General features: G+C 49.3%; 1 protein-coding gene across 3 annotated transcripts in view; it reads left to right on the top strand.

Annotated features, from left to right (window-relative positions):
• ACTN2 (actinin, alpha 2) overlaps positions 1-19,803 on the top strand; it is a 92,954-nt gene that overhangs the window by 53,583 nt on the left and 19,568 nt on the right. Inside the window, exons 7-12 of one of the 3 annotated variants that reach the window (XM_006895371.1) lie at positions 1,543-1,624; positions 4,316-4,401; positions 7,260-7,352; positions 9,161-9,391; positions 14,752-14,899; positions 17,353-17,503. In XM_006895371.1, the coding sequence (XP_006895433.1) occupies positions 1,543-1,624; positions 4,316-4,401; positions 7,260-7,352; positions 9,161-9,391; positions 14,752-14,899; positions 17,353-17,503 (791 nt within the window). Of the gene's footprint in view, positions 1-1,542; positions 1,625-4,315; positions 4,402-5,603; positions 5,690-7,259; positions 7,353-9,160; positions 9,392-14,751; positions 14,900-17,352; positions 17,504-19,803 lie in introns of all 3 variants that reach the window. The other 2 variants (XM_006895370.1, XM_006895372.1) reach the window with 2 other exon arrangements.

Here is a 19,803-nt window from a genome sequence, read left to right as displayed (position 1 = left end):
CTCTTGGTCCAAATTAAGACACGCTTGTTCATGTGGCTTGATTGGATGAGATGGGGTATTTCCTAGTGATTTTTCCATTTCTAGACTGTAGATAGAAAAGGCTGTTCGAGGAGGAAGAAAGCTTTTGGTGCCCCAAGGCTGCTTCGTGATTATTTCTATTCCTGTTGCCCCGTACCTTTTCGGTCAGTCTTGAGTTGCAGGCAGATCTACTCAGACTTGATGACCTTGTTTCTCACAGGGGAACATTTCACAAGTATCTCACTACTGATTTAAGGCATGAACCAAAGCCTTTAGAGAAGACTTGAGCTTTGATCTCCTGAAAATGGGACTTGGAAAACACATTCCCTCCCAAAGCTTAAGCCTTAGTGATCTTAGATCTCAGATAGATGCATGAATTGTCCTTTGTGTGATGAGAGAAGAAGTGCCCCTCTGACTCTTGTTGGGGGCAGTTTGTGCTGCCTTACAGATAACAGGGCTAGGAGAAAGAATAGGACCAATAGAATTTACTAGATTAGTGGAAGTGACCAGAAGCTAGAAGTGATGGGGCCAGTGAAAGTAGGGGGACCAGTGGAAAGAATGACACCTTGGAACCTAAGCCAAAGGTTTACTTGTCTGAAGCTCCCACATGGGTGTTCGTGGAGTCCCCTTCAACCTGGTGGCACATCTGCTCCCTGGCATGTGCTCTCTGTATCCGGCCTGCCCTCAAGCTCACTGCATGCTAGTCCTTACCACTGACTTTCACTACCATTTTCATGACTGTTTTCCTGCCCCCTTCTCCTGGCCTGAACCCCTGACTGCAGTGCACTACATGCACCACATGAGAAGTGGACGCTGTATTCTGAGGATTCATTTTGCAGTATTCCCATATTGTATTCTCTAAGGGAGCTCTGGTAGTGTATTCCAACCCAAAGTCAGGACCTTCGAATCCACCAGCTGCTCTGAGGGAGAAATATGGGCAGTCTTCTCCCGTGTGATTTACAGGAGGATCTGCCAAGTTAGTTCCAGGTCCACAGTACATAACAACAAGAAATACACCATTTTTGTTCTTTGTAACTAACATTCTTTTATGATCTAAAGTTTCATACAGTATATTTCCATCACTCCCTTACACCTTGGGTTTCTTACTTTTAAAATAAGCCAAGGTCCTCTGGCAAACCAGGAAAAATTAATCCTGGTTTCTTTTAGACCGATTGCTATGTCATTACTAATAGGGCATAAAACAAGCTGTGATGTTTCCAGAGTTTTCTTTCTTATCAGTGAGAAAACACTGGACACTTGCTTTCTGCCCACATAGCATTTGTCTGCTCACTCTTAAATTTGCAGTGTGGTGTGCAAGAACTGATGCCCTGTAGTATTTTGGGATGGTTTTTTTTAAAATGTTTCTGTAAGCATTTGATATGATTTGGAAAAAAAACACAGAAGTCTCTTAGACTGTGTGACGATTACAAAGGTCTCCTTCTAAAAATGACATTAGTAGAAGCATTATTCATTAACCTAATTTAAATATCTATATATAAATGGATCATATTGTTTTTCATGCAGGATGACCCAGTAGGAAATATTAACCTGGCCATGGAAATTGCAGAGAAGCACCTGGATATTCCTAAAATGTTGGATGCTGAAGGTGAGATGGGAACCATGTTTGCTGATGTAGGTACAGATTTCTCGGTTCCATGCAGGGCAGCTACACGTGGGGACTCTGGAACTTTCTAGCCAGGTTACATGAGAAGTGCTTGTCGTCCTAACAGGTCCTTCTCATTGGTCACAGAAGTGGCAGAGAATATTGTGTGCAGTTTGTTCAGAAATCTACTTTTAAAATCCTGCTAAAAAAAATTTAGCAAAACAATATAATGAGAGAATTTGACAAAAGTGTTATTTTGACTAAGAAGCAGAGTACTTTGGTTAATAGTTGCTAAGGAAAGACGCCAGACTTGGTTTTTCTAAGCAACACAATGTATTTTCCTTCTGCATAGAAACCAGCGTAACAGACAAATATCTTTTGGAGTGCTTGAGACTATACAAGGGAAAAACCCCCAATCCTTCCTTCCAAGTAGAAGTTACAGAATTGAAATAAAGACTGTCACATAGTTAGCCTTGAGTACCACCTGAGCGTTTATGTTGCATTTTTAACTTGTCTAGATTAGACAACTAGAAGTAGGATTAAATGAGATCTGAGAGAATGTGTTTTCTGCAGTTCAGCATCACTGGTCTGATGGCTCTCCTGCCCTTTCCTTAGTGGACAGGGGTGTGGGTTGTGCCTGTAATGTACTGTCCACAGCGCAGCTGTGAGAAGAACGCTTATTCACTTCATTTAGTTGGAGCTCTCCCATCACTGTCAATCCTGAGCCATCCGTGGGTCCCTGCTGTGATGGCCACATCCTGCAGATACTGCAGGAAATGTCAAATGTTTCAGACAGGGACCTGACCCCAGGCAACTGATGGAGCCACGCGATTTGTTGTTGAGATGCTTTTACTAGTTAGCCATATTCTAGGGAGCTCTGGTGGTCTAGTGGTAGGGAGCTGTGCTGCCACCCCAAAGGCACACTGTTTGAATCCATCAGCTTCTCCACGAGAGGACGGGCAGTCTCCTCCCAGGTGATTAACTGCCTTTGGAAAACCTGCTGGGGGGTCAGTGATGAGTTGGCTCTGACTTGATGGCACACAACAGTAATTAGCATTATTAGGAACTCAAATTTGGCCCATGTACTCATTTTACCAAATAATTATTGGTATCAACCCTTGAACACATGGATCAGAACTCTAATCATGGTTTCTCAAGAAGTCTTGAAATGGGAGAAGTTAACAGAACAATGAAGAAGCAGTGTAGAAAGGTACCTGTTGTTCAGCCACCATTCCTGAGTTTGTTCCTTGGATATGTCCTCACGTCAGTGAACAGCCAGGGTATGAAGACAGGAACAGAAAGGCAGCACCCCCCACCCCAGTTTGTTAATAGCTCTCTCACATCCTAAGGTTGAGGGTGAGTTTCATGTTCAGAGCCTCATTGGTGATTGTCAAGGTCATCATCACTGTTTTTATCATGTTGCTACCATTTTCTTTCAATTCCATGTTCTTAGTTTATTTTTGAGTCTGTATCAGGCACACATCTTTTCTGTTCATGGTTTTGCAAGTTACGAGATGAGTTGGCATCTTTCTTTTTGAATTGTTAGAAAAGTGTTCACTCCCTGTTACCCTCCCCGTGTTTTTATTTCTCATCATGAGAATCTGCTGGCAGAGGGTTACGGCCTTGACTGACCTGAGTGCGGAACATACTGTGTTTGCTAGAAAACCCATTCCCTCCCTGTCTGATCTCTGTATCTTTGCTGGACCCGTTTGGACTGATCATCATCATGGTGTTGTATGGAGGGTGTCTTTTCTTCTGCCATTCTTTTGCTGTTGCGTCATGTCTGGTTGTCGTGTCCTCCCTTGGATTGTGCACCCCCTGTGGTGAGGCCTGGCCCTCCTGCCCACTACCGTGGACTCCCTTTTTCTCTCTGTGTTGCTCTCGGAAATCCAAGTGGAGGTTTCCCCATGACTTCCTGACCCACCCATCTGTGAACTGCTCTGCATGGTTGAAAACTGGTGGAAGTCATTCTTATCTCCACGCTCTTACCACGCTTTTAAATCGTTACACCTACTACTTTCCTGTTTTCCTCTATCAGTTTTCTTGAGGTGAGCACCAGATTTTTATTTGTGGGTATAATGTTTCCCTTAGAGTAAGATTTTGGAGACCTTGCGTGATAAAATGTCCTTGGAGTTGTGCGGCTGTGTATTTCCAGATGCCAGCACGGTTGAGCTCTGGGGGCTTGGTGGTGGAATTCTCCCCCAGGCTGGAAACCCAAGTTTGACTCCTGCTGTCTGCCTGGGAAGGCCTGCATGTTTCTGTGATGCTGATGGGTTTCGGCAGACCTTATAGGTGTAGACGTACTGCTATCTCCTTCCAAAAAAATGAGCCAGTGAAGACCTTACAGACAGACGACAGTAGGCTTGCACAGGGACACTGCAAGTCCTGAGTTGTCCACAGCCACCCCAGTAACCATTCTGTCCACAGTGTGGCTCTGCCCCTGGTTGAGGGCACTCTGGCCCCACCATGCCAGTCTGTTTGGCAGTTCCTTGCTTATTTTCTTGGCAGTTCTGAGAAGCACATAGCAATTAGTGACTTTGATTTGAACAAGATTTTAACAACATAGGGATGTGTTTGGATGAGGGGCAATTCCACTACTTGGACCTCTCTGCCCCTCCCCAAAGGGCGAGACCTAGGAGGAGGCTGATGTCCTCGCAATGCCCAAGCAGTGATAACCTTCTTTTCTCCACACAGATTTAGTATACACTGCCCGACCTGATGAAAGAGCCATAATGACTTATGTCTCCTGTTATTATCATGCTTTTGCCGGTGCACAGAAGGTGAGGATGTAAGATGAGTCGCTGCTCACCCTGCACCTTCTGTGTCTGAGTTTCTTTCCTCCCTCGCTCTTCTCTTTTCCTTTCCTTCGAGTCAGGAAACCTGTCTAGTTCTGAGGAGACAAGTGTTTTGTCTTTTCCATTCATGTTTTCTTTGATGCTTACCTTCTGTCCAGGAAGCATAAGCTGTTCATGTTTGTTTCTAGAAGATTCCATGGTGTCAACGCAGACCCACACCTCTTGTCATGATAGCCTTTCTGAGCCCGGTGACTGTAGGCAGTTTGGAGTACTTAACTTTGTTCTGTCCCTTGATGGAACCACATTTAAGAATGAGATTGAAAAACCACACACCTCGCTATGTAGCTGAGGCAGAAGCAGAAAAGGCTGTGTGTTCACATAGTTCTGTTTTCCCTCTACCCATCGGAAATTGCAGACACTCATAAAAATGGTAGCAGAAGTCTTAACAGAGACAAACACAAATACATAGGAATACAGAAAGGCTCTTCTTCAGAGGCTGCATTCCTGGTAATGACGAGGTAAGTGTGTGTGTACTTCCTGGTACAAATGTTGAAACACTCGACTGCTAACCTCGTGATCTCCTAAAACCATTACCAGATTCGAGGCCACTGCAGGTGCCTCAAAGGAAAGGCCTGGCGATTGCTCCTGTACAGTGCCTCTTGTAAACCCCAGGAGGCATGGCTCGGTGCTGGAAGCGTGGACAGTCTTACCAGGCTAACTTCTCCAGTGAATTTCAGCACAATTTGCAGTGCAGAAAGAAGAATTCTAAGATCTGGGGTGACCCTGTGGCAGGAGAGGTCAGCCAAGAGCACTCTGCTAGAATTCGTAACATTTTTACCAAGTGGTTTGCACTCCTCTGAGGGACAGTGTCAGATGACCAGCCATGGTCACAAGACAGTGAGTAGGTGACAATACCAGATCCCCGTATTAGTGCGTGGAAAACCCACTGAGGGAGCGCTCAGCTCTATTTCTAAGAAGATCCGCTGACTCAGAACATCTGGGCATCTGCAGGTCTCCTAGGGCTGGGATGCAGGAAACATGCAGAAATGCACAGGTGCACGCCCATCTGTCCGGCCCATATTCACCTGTTTTCTGCTCTCCGTGTGTGTGTGTGTGTGTTTGTGTGTGTGTGTGTGTGTGTGTGTGCGTGCGTGCACGTTTTCTCTGCCTGTCTCTCCTCACTTCAGACATTGTGAACACACCCAAGCCCGACGAGCGGGCCATCATGACCTATGTGTCCTGCTTCTACCATGCCTTTGCGGGAGCGGAGCAGGTACCTGCGCCTCTGGGCCGGGCCAGTGACTATGTGTGCATGCTAAACATCACACCTTGGTCTCTGTGTGTGTGTGTTTTATAATTAACACCCCATGTTCCAAACTATGAGAACTTTCTTGATAACTTTAACGATAACTACAGTGCCTGGTGTGTTTTTTGCCTTTCCCTCTAAGATACTGCTTTTACTTCCTTATTAATATTGGAGAACATTTGCTACAGCAGAAAAAACAAACCAACCAAAACACAAAAACACTAAGATGAAATTAAGCTACATTCATTGAGTAATGAGGTGCTGTGAGGAGTGAGTTTGAAATGCATGTTCCTGCTGCCTTGATACCCCTTCACTGTTCAAATGTCTTTGAAGACTAACCTTTACCAAAATGAATGGAATGGAAGGGCTACCAGTGTCATAACTAAAAACAGTGCACATTCCCAGAGGTCAGTGGCCTGAGGGAGGTGGTGGAGGACATTGGCCTGTTGCTGGACTTTGAGCTCCTGTATCAGAGATTTCCTATAGACTCAGTGGATCAGTCATGTGCTATTTCTGTGGTCTCCTTAAGACCTTCACCATAAAGTGGTGGCACTGGAAAACTGGTCCCGCATGAGGCCCAAGAGCTGGTGACTGGGCCCCGGTTGTCACCTGGAACCTGAAGCAGGCAGGTCCTGCTTGATCCATTCCTGATGGTGGTCTGAGTGCCACTTTTAGGAGATGCCCTCTTTCCAGGAAACGAGTAGAGATTCCTCCCCTCCACAGCGACTCCTGTGTGGATGGAACAGGGCCTTGTGACAGTCTTGACTCTCTGACATAAGACATAAGAAGTTCAAGTGTGTGAATCAGTCCGTCTCATTATTGTGGAGTCAGAACCTTGGCCCTCCATCAGATTTCCAAAGCTGTAAGCTGCTCGGGAGGAGACGGCTTATCTTTCTCCTTTGGAGATGCTGATGATATAATCTTAAAACAACAAGACTTAACCTGGAGTTGATTAATTCCAACTCATGGTAATCTCACGTAGCCCTTGATTTTTACCAAAAAGTTAGTGGTTCAGACCCACCCAGAGGTTCCTAGGAAGAAAGGCTTTGTGATCTACTTCTAAAGAGGACACAGCTGGAAGGACCCCGGGGAGCAGTTCTGCTCTGCACCCGTGGGGTACCGTCCAGGACATCATAAGTATTGAGGCGCAGCAGAGGTGTTACACGCATACATGACAGACCTATTTAGGGCCTGCTATTTGTACTTTGACTTCAGTGTACCGTGAGTTCAGTGGCTGGTCAGGGCATCCAGTGGGGACCCATGTATCTGTTACTAACATGCTTGACGTTTTGCAAAGCCTGTGCTCTCAGCAGATGCTGTCTGTCCGTCAGCCCTGCGGTTTGTGCAGCTTAACCTGTAAGTCTGCGTGGAGGTTAAAAAGGTGTGAGGTCGATTCCTGGTACTATGCCGCACCCTCAGTCTGGTCACTCCCTAACCTGGAACCATTTACAGCACGCCATGCCCCCCCACTCCTTACCCCTTTGTGTCTGTGCACCCCGTCGACAGAGCTGTCCTGTTTACCTATTGTGTTTTACAGGCCGAGACAGCAGCTAACAGGATATGTAAGGTTCTTGCTGTGAACCAAGAGAATGAGAGGCTGATGGAAGAATATGAGAGGCTAGCAAGTGAGGTAAAGGACCTGGACCTGGGCTTGGGGTGGGGGTCGGGGGGCTGCAGTTCTGTCCACCTGCTCTCACCCAGGCCAGTGGTCAGTGGTTTTTTGTTTTTATTTTATTTGCATTATTTATCTCAGCTAGGGGGACAAAGTAGGAAGTTACTCTTCACCATAGAGCTGGTTACTCTTGCTGCAGTGTGATTAATGTAGTCCTGAGGGTCCTTCCAACAAGCCCAGGCCCCAGGGAGGGTTTGCACATTCAGACAATGGCAAGTGATTCGGCACCAGGGCCGTAGGCTAGCCCTCTCCTGAGGACATCGCATTCCTGGGGGTTCCCTTCCTATTTCATTGCCCTCTGATGTCACAGCAGATGTGCTCCACATCCTGAAGCTTTGTCACACACAGGACACAGCCAGGGAGCTCGCTGCCCTGTGTGGGGTCAGGCTCAGCCTTGTGGGCGTCTCACGGTCTAGAGGGAGGTTGCCCCCCGTATCTGAGCCTGGGCCAGGCCCGGGTACAGCAGCTCTTCCTGTGTGGCCTCTCCTCTTCTGTACTCCTGGGAGTGTACATGTCACCCAGCAGTCTTGTCATGACCACTCCATGTTCTCCTGAGGGACACCACCACCTCCTTCTTGAGGCAGACTTGGAGACACTTTCTCTCCAAGTTGAAACACCCCATTTAGGGAAAACTCTCAGAACACTTGGAATCAATCTATATTGATCCATTCGAATGAGACTGAGGTTCCATGATCAGACTGCCATGGAAAAGTCAGTTTAGCTTTGTTGTTTTAGTGCCAGCAATAAATGTAGGAGTTATAACAAGGACTCTAGGGCAGGTAATCCTTGGTAACTCTACCTTCCATCATCACTGGTCCTTTAGTGATTCTTCTCAAACCTTTAGATGCAGGTTATACCATCATTTTGTTTATTTATTTGTATTTTCATTTATTAATACTAACTCAAGCTCTGGTGGCCTGGTGGATAAGGAGCTGTGCTTCAATCCCAAAGGTACACAGTTTGAATCCACCAGCTGCTCCATGGGAGAAGGATGGGAGGTCTTCTCCTAGGTGATTTACTGCCTCTGAAACCTGCTTGGGGGCCAGCTATGGGTCAGTTCTGAGTGGGCGTCAATGAGTCAGAGCTCCTGTTTGGTCATTGTGGATGGAGCCAGCAGATGAAAGTGTGAACAATCAGTGCATTGTCAGCAGGGGTCCCCAGGCAGGGTGGTAATTCAGGAGCTGGGGGGCTGCTTCCTCAGAAGTTCACCGCCATGCTCCGTTCTGTGGCATTCCTCTAGCGCTTCTGGCATTGAACCCCTCCTGGGTTATAGGAGGTCTGTGACAGGACATGTCACTTAAGTGGCAATACCATTCACTAAAAGAAAGAAACCAGGTGGGGCTCATTTAGAACACCAGAGCAGATTCAGCGAGATTATTTGTCCATCCCGTGTCTGCCACGTTCTGGTTCGTTGTTGTTTTTAACTTGACAGCTCCATCTGTCCTCGTCCACCGACGTCTGCCCCTGAGTTTGCTGTGTGTGTCGCATTGTGTAAACCATGGCTGTGCGGACGTTGGGTTTCCTAGTTGTGTGTGGGTTCACGGGGCAGTTCACGGTGGCCCTGGGGCTGGCCTGTGGGAGTGGCAGGGGTCCAGACACACCATGGTCCCATCTGGGCCACGCCATCCTCCTTTGAGTCTTAATGAGAGGTCTTATAATCCCTCCTCTGCATTAGGGTCCTCCAGCCCACATGATTAGGGGCCCCTGTTTTGGAACCGGGGCTGTTGTGCAGGGATTTTCAGCAGCTGTGGGTGTTTTGGGCACAGCTCCTGGAGTGGATCCGTCGCACCATCCCCTGGCTGGAGAACCGGACCCCGGAGAAGACGATGCAGGCCATGCAGAAGAAGCTGGAGGACTTCCGGGACTACCGGCGGAAGCACAAGCCACCCAAGGTGCAGGAGAAGTGCCAGCTGGAGATCAACTTCAACACACTGCAGACCAAGCTGCGTATCAGCAACCGGCCGGCCTTCATGCCCTCTGAGGGCAAGATGGTGTCGGTGAGTGCCAGGCACCGTGGTGGCTGGGGAGGGAGGGTGTGTGTCCTTGAATCTGTGCACCTACGTGATTCTTACATTAAGGAGGCAGCCGTGTCATTCTTGAGCTTTCCTCTCTATGGCAGTGTGTCATGTCCTGGGCTGCTAACAAAGGTTAGCATCGCAAGCCAATTAGCCACTTTCAAGGGAGCTCCAGTAAGGAGTTGTGTTGCCATCTCAAAGGTAAGCAGTTCAAATCCACCAGAAGTTCCACAGGAGAAAGATGGGAAGACTCCTCCATTGTGAGTTACAGCCTCTGAAAACCCACTGCATGGTCCACTATGAGTCAGCTCTGACTCAACAGCTCATAATAGCAACATTATCTGGTAACATAACCATTAAAAGGAAACTGCCAACTAAAGATATTGTTGTTGTTATGTGCTGTTGAGTTGCCTGTGAATTATAGCGACCCTGTGTACAGCAGCTCTGAAGCCTGCCCTGTGCTGAGCCAGTCTCACTGACTCTTGACACATTTACCCCCATCACCCTAGTTACTGTATCAATCCATCTCATCCGGGGTTTTCCTCTCCTGCACTGTCCCTCCACTCTTCCAAGCATGACATCCTTCTCCAAGGATCAGTCTCTTCTGGCCACATACTCAAAGTATATGAGATGAAGCTTTAAAATCCTAGCTTTCAAGGAGAAACTTGGTTTCACCCTCTCCAGGTAGACCTGTCTGTTTTCTTGGCAGTCCATGGTATGTTCAATACTTTTCTCCAACTCAAAGGCATTTATTCTTCTGTCATCCTTAGTCCAGATCTCTGATGCATAGCAAGTAATTGTAAAGACCATGGCCTGGATCAGGAGCAACCTTAGTCTCTAGATTGACATCATTGCTTTTCAGTACTCTGGAGAGGCCCCTGACCACAGATTTTTTCCAAACCAAAAGAGTATATAAAATTTAATATCTATACCTCCTGATTTAGTAGCTTAATGATAAGGAGTTGCACTGCCAACCCAAAGGCAGGTGGTTTGAGTCCACCAGCAGCTCTGGTAGATGGATGGGCAGTCTCCTCCTGTGTGATTTACTGCCTCTGCAAACCTGCTGGCGGTTCAGCTGTGGGTCAGTTGTTTTATTGAGCCGCTCCATGGTTGAAAGGTGAATATCATCCTCCTGTGAGTATTTCCAGTCCTGGAAACCCAGTGAGAGGTTGCTAGGAATTGGAATCAACTTGATGTCAGAGGGTTTAAAAAAAAAGTCAGCTTTATACAGTTCAGAGTAGAGCTGTATTTCATGAGATCCTCTGTAGTTGGTTTCTCCGAGTTCATTGCCGTCTTTCAAGGAGCCTTCAGAGGACTCAAACCCACAGCCTTGTGCTTAGCAGCTGAGTGTCTGACTAGGCGCCCCACCTCCTAAAACTGTCAGGCTATTCTGGGCTCCTTTTTGCTGTTGGCCCTGGGCCTCTCAGAGAACAGGGCTTCATGACCCGTAGCTTTCCCTGTCCATGGCCGGCTCGGGGCCTTGCTTCCCCCTCCCCTTAGACCTACCTGCCTCAGATCACATGCCCTCTTCCCCACCTGCTCTGCCCCAGCATATTTACCTTCTCAAAACCTTAAAAAACAAAACCTCAAACTCGTTGCCATCGAGTTGAAACTGACCATAGCTGACCCTCCAGTGGCTTTTCAGAGGCCATAAATCACATGGGAGGAGACTGTCCATCCTTATCTCTCAGAGCAATTGGTGGATTCGAACCACCAAAGAGATGAGACCTTTGGGTTAGCAACACAACTCCCTATAGATTATGTCACCAGAGCTCCTTTCTCAAGACCTTGTTACTGTTGTGTACCATCAAGTCAGAACCAACTCATAGCTGACCTGCCAGCAGTTTTTCAGAAGCAGTTAGTTGCCCAGGATGCGATTGCCCATCTCCGTCTGAGCAGCTGGTTGATTCTGTGTGTCTGTGGGTTGACAGTACATCCACTTACCACTGGGCCCTCATCATCAGCTTCCTCCATGCTGGATCATTCTCATAAGTGCACAAAAGTGCTCTTGAAGCTGCCAATCAAAATGAATCCTGTGGGTCCACATCTCCTGGTAGCTGCAGTTAGTTTCTCTGCTTCCTTTGCTGTAAAGCATTTCCAGAGAGTTCTCCCAGCACTCTTTTCAGCCCCTTACCTCTGCTGCACTTATTTGAGTCATCAGCCTGTGGTGATCTTACTTAGGTCCCTTCCACTATACACCCCGTCCAGCCCAGAAACTTCTACACGGACAGCCCCGTGGTCACCCAGCAGCAGTCAGTCCTGCACCCGAGAGCTTTCTGCCCAGGTGACAGTGCCTTTTCCCTGACCGTCCTTCTGCTCTCGGCACTAAGGCTTTTCTCTCCACCTCACCCCAGGTCCTTCCAGTCTCTCTGCGTGAAGACATGCTTGGGACTCCTGGTCTCGGCCCTGAGCCCTCTTCTCTGCCTCTCCTTCCTCGAGGTGACCTGACCTAGCCCTGGATTGTCACCTCCTGGACTTGCGAAGCCACCCACTGATAACTCTCTGAGCTCCGGGCCCCTCACAGTCACGTGGGGATCTTGGATGCACGTTACTCCTGTTATTGGGGACCACAGAACAAAACCCTGCGCAATCTCTGCTTTGCTCATCCAGTCCTTGCATCACCGTGCCCATCCATCACCCTGAGGGTCTTCCTCCTCTCTGCTGACCCTCTGCCTCACCCAGCATGAGGTCTTTTCTCCAGGGACTTGCTTTCTCTGAGAACATGCTCAGAGTGGTGAGAGGAATCTGCGTCACCCTCGCTGCACTCCTTCGCGGGCCCCCCAGTTTTCTTCCTCCAAGGAAATGACACCACTGTCCTCCAAAGCCCAATCATATCCTGTGTTCTCTGTTACTCTCTTGCCCCCAGTTCCTCTGCGAGTCCTGTTGCCCCTCCCTGCAGGTTATTTCTACTAGGAAAAGCTGTGTCTTTGCTTGATCACCAGCCCCCTCTCCTAAGCCATCACTCTTTCTTCATAAGGACACGCCAGACCTGGTGCCTTCAAGTCAGCTCCAACTTGTGGAGAACTCATGGTGCTGGAGCAGAGCCCAGATTCATGGGGTCTCATGGGCTGATATTTTACAAGGAGATCACCAATCCTTTCTTCTGAAGCACGTCTGTGGATTCAAACCTCTAACCTTTCAGTTAGCTTCAAGTGTGTTACTTGTTGGCATAGACCAGTGACTCCATATCACGTCTTGGGCCCCACAGTCACCGTCAAATAGGCACAGATTTCCTCTCTCAAGTTTTCCTCTGCTCTCTCCATTTCACCATCCACCCCGTGACCTTTTACAAATAAGAATCAAGCATGTCTCCTTTCAGAATCTCCAATGATCTTAGAAAAAATACTTAGGATAAAATCTAAACTCAACATTGTTAGATGCCTTTGAGCCACCTGTGACTCGGTGACCTTTTGGACAACAGAGCTGAATTAGCTCTGTCCTCTCCAGCCTCACCATTTCTAACGTGCTCAAGCCCGTTGTTACATACAGCCCCTGGGTGGATCCCTCCCACTGAGGGTCTTCCTCTCTTTCTGTGACTCTCCACCTGTCCTAGCTTCATGTGTCTAAGGACTGACCCCTCCTGACAACGTGCCCAGAGTAGGTGGTGTGGAGCTTCACCATCCCTGCCTCCAAGGAGCACTCTGGTTGCATTTCCTCTCAGACAGACGAGTTTGTTCTTTCGGCAGTCCACGGGACATTCAGCACTCCTATCCAGGACCACAGTTCAAAGGCATCGCTGTTTCTTCTCTCATTCTTATTCACTGTCAGGCTTTCAAATGCACAGGAAGAAATTGAAAATACCAAGGCTTGAATCACGTGCACCTTGGATTTTACACTGGCGCCTTTGCTCTGTGGAACCTGTAGGGAGGTCCCTGACAGCGGATGTTCCCAAGGTGGTACAGCCTGTGATTTCTTGATTGCCGCTGCCCTTGACATTGATCGTGACTCCAGGTAAAATAGAATGTCGGCAAGTCCAGTCTTTCCTCCATCCACCACGATGATAACTATTGTTCCAGTGGTGAGGACTTTTGTCTTCTTGATGCTGAGATGCAATCCATATTGGAGGGTTTGGTCTTTGGTCTGCAGTAAATGTTTCAAGTCTTTTTCAGCAACGGTGTTGTCATCTGCATAACAGGTTGTTTCTTCCTCCAGTCCTGATACCACACTCTTCTTCCTAGCATCCAGCTTTCTTGAATGATTTGTTCACCATTCAGAGTAAATAGGTAGGGAGGAAGGAGACAGCCCTGACACATACCTTTCCTGACTTTAAACCATGCAACAGCTTCTTGGTCTAGGTATAGGTTTCACATTCTTTTCAAGGTTAACTGTAATTTGTTCTGATCCACACAGTCAAACGCCTTTGCCTCATCAGTAAAACACAAAACTGTCTTTCTGGAGTCACTTCAGCTCATCCCTGGTGGGCCTCCCCCTCTCCCGTCCCCTGTGCTGACCTCAGCACGTGGCCCACACCCTCCACACTCCAGCCATGCCCACCTCCTGCCGTCTCACCGCCCCCACGCTCAGCCGCTTCTCATCTCTCACCCTCTCTGTTGTCCTGACCCTCCAGGCCCTCCTTCCTCACCTGGTGCCATGTCTTCCCTGCAGGGCTGGTCAGCTCAGAGGCACCTCCTCACAGGGTCTTCTCTCTTACCTGCCTGAAGGGAATCGTTCGATTAGTGATCCTGTTTTGTTTTCCTTCCAAGTGAATTGTGTGCCAAATCTTTCTCCACAATCCCGAAAGCCGGGAACAGGCCCTATGCACAGCAGAATGTGGAGGCCCTGTGCTGTCCCCAGGATTGTCCGAGAGCACTGCAGTTTCCAGTTCTACCTTTTCAGAAGGTCACCAGACCTTTCTTGCTGGTCTGTCTTAGCTTTGAAGCTTTGCCGCAGCTTTTCCAGCTTCCGAGCAAGCCTCTTGCCTCCACTCAACACCTGCAATGTGCGCTGGGTGGGAACCAAACTCAGGTCTCCTGTGTGGAAGGCAGGGGCCCTACCTGCCACACCTCCCTGGGACAGGTGTGTGGCCTCTCTTTCGCTGGCCCTCCACGTTTCCCAGCCTGTCTTTGTCCAAGAACTGGCCCCCCTGACAACCTGCACAGTATGTGAGGTCAGGTTTCACCGTCCTTGCCTCTAAGGAGCGCTCTGGTTAGGCTGATGTGTCTCCTGGGTGCTGACACATGCTGGCGATCCCTGAGTGAGTAGGCAGGTTCTGGTCCTAGCAGTCAGTCAGAGCTGCTTGGAATTCATCCCCTATGAAGCGTCAACTTTTCTGACCAGACAGTGAAAGTCCTGCCACTCTGTGTTAGACCTCCAGGTGTCTCAGCTAGTTCCTCTCCTCTTAGGACATCGCTGGGGCCTGGCAGCGGCTGGAGCAGGCTGAGAAGGGCTACGAGGAGTGGCTGCTGAACGAGATCCGGAGGCTGGAGAGGCTGGAGCACCTGGCCGAGAAGTTCAGGCAGAAGGCGTCCACACATGAGACATGGGCCTACGGTGAGTAGATGCCGCTCAGCATGGATTTCCAAAGAGGAGCATGGAGAAGTGGATGGGAGGCCCACTGCTGACTCTTCCCCGGCTTTTCCAGCCCTGGAGGTGGGTGCCATCACTCCCCTGCTGTGCTGCTTGACATTGATGTTCTCTAAGGGGTGGTCTGTGAGCTCTGGTCACTTAGCGGTGAGGAATTGTGCTGTCAACCCAAAGGCAGGTGGTCCGAATCCACCAGCTGCTCTGCAGGAGAAAGTTAGACTCCTGTATGATTTACAGCTTCTGAAAACCTGCTGGTGGGTCATCTTTGAGACAGTTCTGAGTCAGCAGTAACAACAAGGGGCAGATGGTCAGGCGACTTCACCTTCTTGGTGAACATATGAATGTATTTCTCCAAGTGGTGCCCAGAGCATGCACCCTCAACCACCTGTGCAGAAGGCCTGCATGGAAAGGAAAACGGTAAGCCACTGTCTCTTAGGACTCGGCTTCCCTTTTCTCTGTTGGTGGTTGTTAGATGCTGTCGAGTTGACATGGACACATAGCGACCCTGTGGACGACAGAGCTGAACCTTGCCCTGTGCCATCTTTACCACCTGCGGTGTGTTCAGGCCACTATGAACATTACTCTGCTAGTGCATCATGCTGAGGGTCTCTCTCTTCCCCTCTCTATCCCTCCACCCTTCTCAGAGACACCCTTGTTTCTCCCAGGCTGTGTTTCCACTGTGTTTCAGTGCAGTCCTCATAGTTTCAGGCTGTCTGCTGGGCTGGGCCCTGGTCTCCTTGCTGATGTCAGACGGTCTCACAGAGGACGGCACGGGGAGGTTCCCCTTGATTCCCTTTTGTTTCATTGTCTGCATGTTTGTGTTGCTTGGCAGGGCAGCAGGGACACCAGACCTTGGAGCCAGTGATGAGATATTCAGGTCTCTTTGCTAGTATCACCCTGCCAGCCTTCACACTCAGCATTAGCCCAGATGCACAGCTCTTTGCTGTGGATGGTCTTGACCTCTCTGTACCTGTAAAGGGGCAAGGGCCATGCAGGGATGGCCATATCAGACCTTTACCAGCTTCACTAAGGGGAACTGTCCCTGTCAACAACATCAACCACACAAAACTAATCCACTTGAGGTCAGACATGTCTCCCACGCTCCCGCACCTCTTTGTACTCATTCTAACAGCAAGCTTATGGCTCTCCTTGATTCAGACTTTGATGTAATAGCTCACAGACAACACAGAACCACATTGGGGAAGTCAAAAGGCTGTAATTCAGATTAGAAGAAGAATTCAGTAACTCAACCAGGCCAGCTTCCAAAATATGCTTGCAAGCATCTCAATCTTCAGCCTCATGACTTTAGGCCAATGTCCCTAGGCTCCCAGTCCTGCCAGTTAGGGCTCTCCCTACCTCTCCCAAGTTCCCCAGCAAACTTGAGCAAAATATCTTTGCCCTGGTTCTGTCGGTAGCAGTCCCAAGGTCAACTCTGTATCCCACCAGGTCTCTAGTCCTTTGCTTCAGTCATGGCTACTGCTGCTGTAGGTCTGGCCATACAATAATCTCTGGCCCTGAATGATTAGCTCTGCATGCCTGCTTCTCCTTTGCTGGTGGCAAGGTTCCCAAAGTATGCCTCTGGATCCACTCAGTGGGATGGCGAGACTAGCCAGTCTCCTTGTGGATAGGCTAACATGCCCTATTCACCTATTCCTGTCCATCCACATGGCAAAGCCAGTCACTGGCCGGGGAAGCCACTTTGAATAATAAGCCCTTACCACCCAGAGCCTCATCATCCTAATCACAAGGGGAATGACTATGGCATCTACCCCAGGGAAGGCTTAGGCCATTTCATTAATTTAGAAAATGTTTCAATCAATCAGTGGCTGGCTTCATGTCATCCTCTTTAAATATGAGGATTTCCTGTCTATTGCTAGCTTCAGATTTTTAAAGGACAGTAATGACATTTGTGTCCAGCATTGAGGACTTAGGCAGCTGCTAGATTTCTGAGATGGGGGAGGTTTAGAGTGGAAATTTTAAAAAATTACCAGTGGGGTAAAATAAAGGATGCCACCAGCCACAGAGAGTATCTATTAGGGTTCATCTGGTAAGAAGACTTGGGCTTCGAGTAGAATATTGAGAACAGGAGTATTTCTCTCTGTCTCAGGAACCTTTTGTAAGCTTCAGGTTGCTGACTTTCCTGAGATCATGTTAAAGATGATATACTTCTTGTTTATAAGCGTGAGGTGCACACTTTGTGTTTCAGAAAGCCCTGGGCAAGCCTTCCTCCCTTCGCCAGGCCCGGGGTTTCTCAGAGGTGCAGGGAATTGGGGAGTCACTTTCAGAGCGGTGGCCTGGGCTCCAGGCTGCCCCTTTGACCTGCCCGTCCTTTCCCCATCTCTTGTTCTTGGGGACAGCCAAGCCCACTAAGAGGCCACAGGCGAGCTCAGAGCCCTCCTAACCTTGCTCAACCTTTCCAGGCAAAGAGCAGATCCTGCTGCAGAAGGACTATGAGTCGGCGTCACTGACCGAGGTTCGGGCATTGCTGAGGAAGCACGAGGCCTTCGAGAGCGACCTGGCGGCCCACCAGGACCGCGTGGAGCAGATCGCAGCCATCGCCCAGGAACTCAAGTACGTGCCATCCACTCACAGCTGCTGGCCGTCCACTGAGCCCTCCTCAGTGCAGTGCGGGGTGTCACCTCATCATCAGAGCCCTCCTCCACTAAACCTGACCAATTGGATGCAGGGTGGAGTGCAACCTCATCAGCAGAGCCCTCCTACCCTAAGCCTGACCAGGCTGGGTGCAGTTGGGGTCACCTCATCAGTGGAGCCCTCCTCCCCTAAGGCTGACCAGGCTGAGTGCAGTTGGGGTCACCTCATCAGCGGAGCCCTCCTCCCCTAAGGCTGACCAGGCTGGGTGCAGTTGGGGTCACCTCATCAGCAGAGCCCTCCTCCCCTAAGGCTGACCAGGCTGGGGTGTCACCTCGTCAGTGGAGCCCTCCTTCCCCAAGCCTCACCAAGCTGGGTGCAGGGTGGAGTATTACCTTATCAGTGGAGCCCTCCTTCCCCGAGCCTCACCAAGCTGGGTGCAGGGTGGGGTATCACCTTAGCAGCGGAGCCCCCCTCCCCTAAGCCTGACCAGGCTGAGTGCAGGGTGGGGTATCACCTTAGCAGCGGAGCCCTCCTTCCCCGAGCCTCACCAAGCTGGGTGCAATGCAAGATGCTACTCAGGGCCACCAGGAGGGCCTCCTTGGGAGGTGAGGAGACTTGTCTTTCCCTAGATGTAATCCAGTGTGGACTTTGCTGTTGTGTTTGTGCTGGCTGGCAGGGTCGTTGCTGCTGCTGTTATGTGCCATCAAGTCAGAACTGACTCATAGTCGACTCCCTGGAGGGTTTTCAGAGGCTATAAATCATACTGGAAGAGCTTGCCCATCTTTCTTCCATAGAGCAGCTGGTGGATTTGAACCATGTGCCTTTAGGTTGATGGTGCAGCTCCTTATCACTAAGCCCCGTGGGATACGCAATTAACTTGCTCTTCTGCTAACTCAGGGGTTGGTATTTGAATCCCCAAGAGATAGATAACTCAGAGCAAAGGGATGGAGATTAGCTTCCCAAAACACAGCCATTGGAATCCCAAACAAAACAAGCCAACAACATTTTTTTTAAAAAAACCCAACTCTGCCTTATTAGATACTCTGGCTGCTAGAGGTAAAGCGTTCAAAGGCATGTGATTCAAACCACCAGCAGATGAGTGTCTCCTCCTGTGTGATTTACAGCCTCTGAAAACATGCTGGAGTGTCAGCTGCGAGTTGACTCCCACTTGGTGGTGCACGACACACCAGCTCTGCACACACATGTTCTCAAGGCAGCGTGGACTTGACGCTGGCTGAGCTTTGCTGACTTGTGTTTACCGAGTTCTTTCTCACTCAGCAACAGCTCTCTCCGCTCCAGGGCTTGAGAAATAAATGAATCCTGGAAGGAGGGCTGTCGGGCAGCTTCCTAACCCAGCCCGATGGGTGGAATCACTATGACGCTGCTGACCCAAGACTCAGAACCAAGAGCGCATTACTATCGCACCTCCCAGAAAGAGTTGTGCGCACCTTGCTTCTCTTTATCCAAGAATGGATTGTTTTCTGGAAGGAGCGAGCGCAGTGCCAGCCTCGCACTGCAGAGTTCGTACTGCTTCACATCTGAAGTGACCAAGGCCCTGTCCCTGCTGTCCCATGCGGCCTCTCACCTGGCCACCCTTCAGGAAGGACAGTTGAAAGCCTGCTGACCTGCGGGGATTCGAGAACTGTGCTCCGTAGTTTCCAGAAGGCTGGTTTTCTGGGCGTAGATCACCAGCTGTACGTAGGTTCAGACCATCCACTTGGATGGCAGCTGCGCACGCTAGAGGCTTCACCACTGAGGGTTTCTCCCCTGGAGGACCAGAGGCCCCAGTGTGGTGTTTCTAATAGTTTTAAGGACCTGGGTACCATTTTGAAAAATGAAACCTCTCAAAACTGTCATTCTCTACTTTCCTCTGTCCTAACATGCATTCATCTTTGTGCTGGGTGATTAGAGTGTTTCACATGTGGGTAATTTACCAAGACAGAGAAGACTTTCTCACCTGAGACCTAAACCCCATGCTCCTCCCTGTTGAGAGAACAGGCCCTTCCCTAACAGGTTCAGCCTTTAATAGTGTCTGAAGTTTTGGCTTTGCTGACATCAGCGTTGAATTGTTGGAGGTCCTCACGGGTGACTTGTCTGATTCTGTGGCTCTGAATTGTCCTGTTTCTTATGCTGCTTTAATATTGGCTATTTGGTTGCTGATCAGCAGCTGCTCACAGGTAACACATGAGGCCTGGGAAGAAATGTGTGCTGTTCAGGCACTTGCTTCTCTGATTCCCACGAGCAACTAGGCCTGGTTTTGGAGGCTGTAAATTGCATGG

The sequence above is a fragment of the Elephantulus edwardii genome, unplaced genomic scaffold (genome assembly GCF_000299155.1).
Source record: "Elephantulus edwardii isolate Elephantulus edwardi_28Jun2011 unplaced genomic scaffold, EleEdw1.0 scaffold00166, whole genome shotgun sequence".
In the NCBI taxonomy this organism is placed as follows: domain Eukaryota; kingdom Metazoa; phylum Chordata; class Mammalia; order Macroscelidea; family Macroscelididae; genus Elephantulus; species Elephantulus edwardii.
The sequence above is the reverse complement of the archived record's forward strand: the minus strand, read 5'-3'. Positions and strand labels throughout refer to the sequence as shown.